Source organism: Antennarius striatus, chromosome 1 (genome assembly GCF_040054535.1).
Source record: "Antennarius striatus isolate MH-2024 chromosome 1, ASM4005453v1, whole genome shotgun sequence".
In the NCBI taxonomy this organism is placed as follows: Eukaryota; Metazoa; Chordata; class Actinopteri; order Lophiiformes; family Antennariidae; genus Antennarius; species Antennarius striatus.
The window spans coordinates 30659036-30664849 of NC_090776.1; the positions used below are offsets into that span (position 1 = coordinate 30659036).

The 5814-nt window shown below is 44.4% G+C and overlaps 1 protein-coding gene across 1 annotated transcript in view; it reads right to left on the reverse strand.

Moving 5' to 3' along the window:
• Positions 1-102: 102 nt before the first annotated feature.
• kif28 (kinesin family member 28) overlaps positions 103-5814 on the reverse strand; it is a 19206-nt gene continuing 13494 nt past the window's right edge. Inside the window, exons 15-27 of the mRNA XM_068310603.1 lie at positions 5206-5329; positions 4929-5064; positions 4732-4850; positions 4520-4627; positions 4327-4428; positions 3849-3977; positions 3651-3721; positions 3438-3572; positions 3184-3350; positions 3006-3100; positions 2778-2910; positions 2517-2650; positions 103-2362 (exon numbers count right to left, since the gene is read on the reverse strand). Of these exons, the coding sequence (XP_068166704.1) occupies positions 2204-2362; positions 2517-2650; positions 2778-2910; positions 3006-3100; positions 3184-3350; positions 3438-3572; positions 3651-3721; positions 3849-3977; positions 4327-4428; positions 4520-4627; positions 4732-4850; positions 4929-5064; positions 5206-5329 (1612 nt within the window). The 3' untranslated portion in view covers positions 103-2203. The remainder of the gene's footprint in view (positions 2363-2516; positions 2651-2777; positions 2911-3005; positions 3101-3183; positions 3351-3437; positions 3573-3650; positions 3722-3848; positions 3978-4326; positions 4429-4519; positions 4628-4731; positions 4851-4928; positions 5065-5205; positions 5330-5814) is intronic.

Below are 5814 nucleotides of genomic sequence, written 5' to 3' on the forward strand. Positions count from 1 at the left end.
TGTGTGTGTGTGTGTGTGTGTGTGTGTGTGTGTGTGTGTGTGTGTGTGTGTGTGTGTGTGTGTGTGTGTGTGTGTGTGTGTGTGTGACGTTTCTGCAGAAGCATTCGCCTGACTGAAACAAAAGGCGCTTTTAGAAACATGTTGGATGAGCTGACAGCTGACCTGTTCAAAAACATACAGGAAGGAGTAGTGATTTGAATTTCAGTAACTTTATTGTCCATTAATGATGGAAGTAACCAAACTTAAACAGACTTAGATTAAAGCCCATCACTGTTTTAAGCCTAATGGTTGAACAAACTGTACAATTTAAAAATGAAAACCAATAACTGGTCGTCTTTTCATTCCTTTTTTTTTGGAAAGGAAGTTCTTTTTTAATGAAGTGTACAACCCCCGTTCACTGGGACGATTTACAGATCCTTTCATGTCAATCAATACAATACATAGACGTTCTCATTTTCAGACTGATTAACTTTCTTTTTTAGAAATATAAAGTTTCTGAATGTCATGTCTGCAACACATTTCAAAAACATTGTTAACCATTGTTGCAGTACAGTACACAGCTCATTAAAGTGTTTGGGGAAGGAGGACACTAATGGTAGAACAATCAATTCTGAACGCAGTGCTTCCTGGTGGGTTCAAAGGTCAGACATTTATTGTTACTTTTCATCCAGATTCTCTGAATCTTGTCATGATAGTATGGACTGTAAATTCAAATTCTCTCTAATTGTACATTAAGAAGCATTCTTAATCTGTTGGACTATGTGCTCCTGCAGACAGCAAGGCTTTGGAATTGGCGAAACCTTTAAAGACCCCTTTCATGAAGACAACTCTGTCACTTGTTAACAATGAACCTCCTTTTCCGTTAGCAGTCCTCTATTTCCCCATTCTTCTGCACTGACCTTTTTTTAAAAAAAATTTTAAAAGATGTTTTCCTGGCATAACATTCAAAATAAGCATATTTTTTATTGTTTTTGCACTGGTTTCAAATGAATTAAATGTCAAAAAGAATTAGGACTGATCCCATTTCTGTTGGAGTAATGCTTAATTCATCCCACCGGTTTCTAATCAGACCCGTACGCTTTATGCTCATGTTTGTTCGTGGTGGTGTTCAGATCTAGAACTTCAACTTACCCAAAGAGGAGCAGACAGGAGTGGAACTGTAGTGTAAAATATATTTGCTAATTGTGCATTTCTACATTTTCTGATATTAACTTATGTCTTGAAATTTAACAGGGTGTATTGTAAAAGTTTTCTCTACTGTCTTGTTTCTGGTCCCTGATGATCCAGCTAACCTACCTCACCTGTACGCTCAGCCTACTCAGTACATGCACACATACACATTACTGGGTTCTTTTGGTTGAGGGTCGTGGTGCTCATTCCTGAAGAATCTTTACACAAAAATACACACACACACACACACGTATATGTACCTGTGGCTAGTTGTTGGTCCTTTCCACTGTTTGCTGTGTGTTTCCAACCTACCTCTTTGTTTCAACTGTGTCTGCCTGCTGTATCTGTTGTACATATTTTGGGTCCTATCTGATGACTAATCTGCCTCACATCTGCCTACTGCCTCTCCTCCTGTAAATGTGCCCACGCTGATCTATTCTGGACCTACAGCAACTGTCTGTACTTTGTAAAAGTGGTGACTGCTTTCAAACATTAACCATTGTGCTTTGACCTCTGGGAGGTGCCATGGCGGACCTCTCCTTTCCTTTAGATTTGTAAATATCTCCTTTTTGTTACTTCATCCATGTCTGCGGATGAGGTGAATTCAGCTTTAGAGGGAATTGCGGAAACTTGAAAAATGACACATTATAAACGACGTTTCAAAAACACAAACTTGGAAATTTTAGGTTGTTTGTATTTTAATTTATTTGCAATTTGGTACTGTAATGACTCCTTTTATATGCGATCTAATAAACTTTATGGACGTCAGTGTGTTTTTCTATTGGCATTATGCTTACATTTATTTTTGCATCCATGAACTTGGGAAAGAAGTCCAACTTTGTACTTTAATGAAACTGATAGATTAGTCAGAATTGAAGCAGTTCCATAAAGGTCAACCCAATCTGTCAGTCTGGACAATTCTAGACAGATTTTGATGTTTGTGCCAGATTCAAACAACTTCTACAGCTACCATGGACAGAACTGGACACAGACTGAACACAGCATGTTCTTGCTCTTTAGTGTAAAATGAAAATCATGACCAGTTTCCAGCTTGTTCTCGTTTACGGCGGACGATGGCTGCGACGTCTTGTTTGAGCGTGGAGACGCATTGCTCTAGTTGCTCTGAGAAGTCCTTCAGCAGACAGCTCTGCTCAGTGACAAACAGTCTGAGCCCCAGCAGGTTGGTGTCGTCCTGGAGATAACACAACCAGCTTCAACCACAGTGAACCGCACACCCCTACTGTCCATACCTAATAACCACGACTCACTTCTCCCTCAGATCTATGACCTGACTAATCATTCCAGAAACACTGGCGCTGGTGCTGCAGACAGGCTTTAATACGTACACTTGGCCGGTGTCTGCGCAGACGCTGCAGCTGACCCCGCACTGAGGTCATGCTCTGGTAGAAAACCTTGAGAGAACGAGCAAACTCTGCATCGCAGCTTGGACGCACGGCCCGAGAACGCACACCCTCCCCACCTGACACGCAGAGGAAGGAGATATTTATCAGGGATGTCAAGAAATCTTCATCGAATATTTGGAATGTCAATTTTGTTCCAAAATCTGAAAATATGTGAAATCTGTGTGGAGGTGGGTGTTGAGTCACCATTCCTGGCTGCACTGAGTTGTTCTCTCAGACTGTGATTCTCTTTTCTCAGTGAAGCATTGATGTTCTTCATTTCCTCCAAGTCCTGTTGAAGAGCTCTCACTGAGCAGCAGAGCTCTGAGGAGTCGGCAGCCTGTAACACACACACACACACACACACACACACACACACAATCTAGCTTTAGAAATGCGTTGCAGCGACAGATCACTCCATAAGTTCAAACTCACTGCAGGGTCTGTTGGGTCTGCCTCCTCTATGATGAAGACGCCCTCTGCAGTCATCCTCACTCCTTCCAGAGATGATTCCAGCTCGGTGCAGCCCTCTGGAACGGAGACCCCATGCTTAGAGCTGATTGTATCTGTTGTAAATGTATAGAAGGTACTCTATGCACCTCTCCACCCTCACCTTGAAGCCCCCATAGCTCCAGCACCACAGCGCTACTCTGCAGGTAGTCGAGCAGACGTTGGGAGGTGTGGAGGGAGGCAAAGTGAACCTTGTGATCCAGCAGGGGGTTGACGTTGTGCCACACCGCCGGAGTGTACAGAGGCTGGCTGCAGTCTAACAGCCTGAAACTGAACGGAGGTGGGGGCGTGGGGGTTACTTGCCATTCCTGCTCTATAACTCCCTGTCCCTCCACCACTAGGCTCCGTGTGCCTCACCCGATCTGTACCCCTCTGCTGCGGACCTCCCTGATCCAGCGCAGGCCACAACACTGTTCAAGAACCAGCTGGAAGTCCAGTCGTCGATCGAGTAACTCAGACGGATCGATCAAAATGTCATCCTCACCCAGAACCCTGGAAAGAAAGAACGATTGCTTGCATGTATGCCTGTGTGTTTATTAATGTTACACATAATGTGTGTTTGTGTCATACAGGCCTGAGGCGTTGCAAGGAACCAACTGTACTTGTAGAATTGCCTCCTCTGTGCCCTCTGACCCCAGCACCTGTAAAGAGAGTTTGAGATCCAACTGTGACAGGTGTGTGTGTGTGTGTGTGTGTGTGTGTGTGTGTGTGTGTGTGTGTGTGTGTGTGTGTGTGTGTGTGTGTGTGTGTGTGTGTGTGTGTGTGTACCTCAAGTTGCTCTTCCAGGGGGATGCGGAAGGCCAAAGACTGAAGCCAGAGGTGAGCTGTTCCCAGGAGAAGAGGTTCCACAGGATCCCAGAACGGGTCTCTGTCTCTGGGTAACACCTCATCGGTTCTCTGAAACAAAGACATGAAATGAAACAAAAACATATGTTTGGTAATGTTTTAAAGTTATACTGTATACTTGACAATTTAACAATGTGCAGCTGCTTATTTATGCACATGTGCTTGGATAGTTTGTTTAGTTTGGTTTAGTTTAGTTGATGGTTTCAGCCTGCATTTTGTTCCTGATTAGCTTTCAATACTCCAATTAAAGCAACATAGAAAACTCAACAAAAACATCAGAAACAAGAGCATCACCAATCAAAAACAAGCACACAAAAAAACCTCCCAAGAAGTTCATGTGTCTGAACTCGATTTCACTCCAGAATCCATCCATGTAAATCATGCATTTCTCTGATTTTACAGTGAGTACATTGTCTCCACTCCTCTCTAGGTGATGCTGCTGGTAGACTTCCTCCATCAGGAATTTACGGTTCACAAACTTGGCCTTGGACCACACCCATACCTGAGGAGAAAGTTAGGATGAAGTTAAACACCCAAACTCAAACTCCAGTCATGTTTGAATCTGTGAGTCACGGAGAGAGAGATGGACCAACTTGTTTCTTGGCTCCGGCGGTGACTCTGACAACGATCTCCTTCTCCAGATCGCGGCCTTTCGAATCTGAAAGTGTCAAATTCTTGATCTCCAGCTTAAACTCCACCCCCTATAAACAGACAGATGTTTATTGATTGGTAATATATAACCATTTAAAAAACTGTGTGATCATTGATTTATAGATATAACTACCCCCACACAGAAACGTGTTACCTTGTTCAGTTCCTGACTCATCTGATTGGCCTCAGCCATCATGGGCATCAACTTAACGTAGTCGTAGAAGATGGCCAGCAGACTGGGGTCCGTCTGATCGGAGCCCACACTGGACTCACCTGAACACAGAAACGTAAATGAACGTTTCCTTCCAAGGAAGAACTCTTGCACCATTCACATGACCCTCTCTCAGTAACCCAGGTGGATGCCCTGAGCTGCAGCCAGTTCGGACTGGAAGTAGTCGTAGTCGTATCGGCTCCAGTCGTCCCCGCTTCTCTCAGACGGATAACTGATGAACAGATAGGTGCAGTTTGACCCGAGGATGAGGCGGTCCTAGAATGACATAAGAACAGAGCTGGAATATTGTTTGTGTGTGTGTGTGTGTGTGTGTGTGTGTGTGTGTGTGTGTGGTGTGTGTGTTGCATTAGAAATGACACACAATCAATTTAAGTTTGTTTCTGTGTTGAGACCCACCAAATGCTGCAACTCAGTTGTCTGGGACACAGAGACGCCATTAACAATGACCTTTGACCCTGGCAGTGGAGTCAGTGTTATCCTCCGCTGTTCATTCCTGAACACTGCATGGCGCTCCTGGATCCTGACACAAAAGTGTGTGTTTTGATGTGTGTATGAACTCATGGATAGACAGCTACATAAAAGTCAGACTAGGGTTGAGCCGGGTACCCGTTTCAGACCAGTATCCCAACCTTTTTTGCTCCACGGACCGGTTTTATCTGAGACAATATTTTCACGGACCGGTCTTCATTTGCTCTATGATCGTTACTGACCTCAGGACAGCCTGAGTCTAATAACAAATCATTCGCAGTGGTTTTATGTAAAATTCAAAATAAAACATCTTTAGACTGGTAATCAAAAAAAAAACAAGTCAAACTTTCCGTGTCGCTGTTACGGCCGCAGCTCATCTGTTCATATTCTGTATCCCTGTGTGACCCTGCCTCTGAGCTGCTGGCCCTGCCCTGGGATGCTCCGCCCTCCGTCATCAGAGCCAGGTGTGGTGTCTCTGGGACTCCTGGCCACGCCCCCTCCTGACTGGTGTGCAGTCCCCCTGATTGGTCCAAGCCC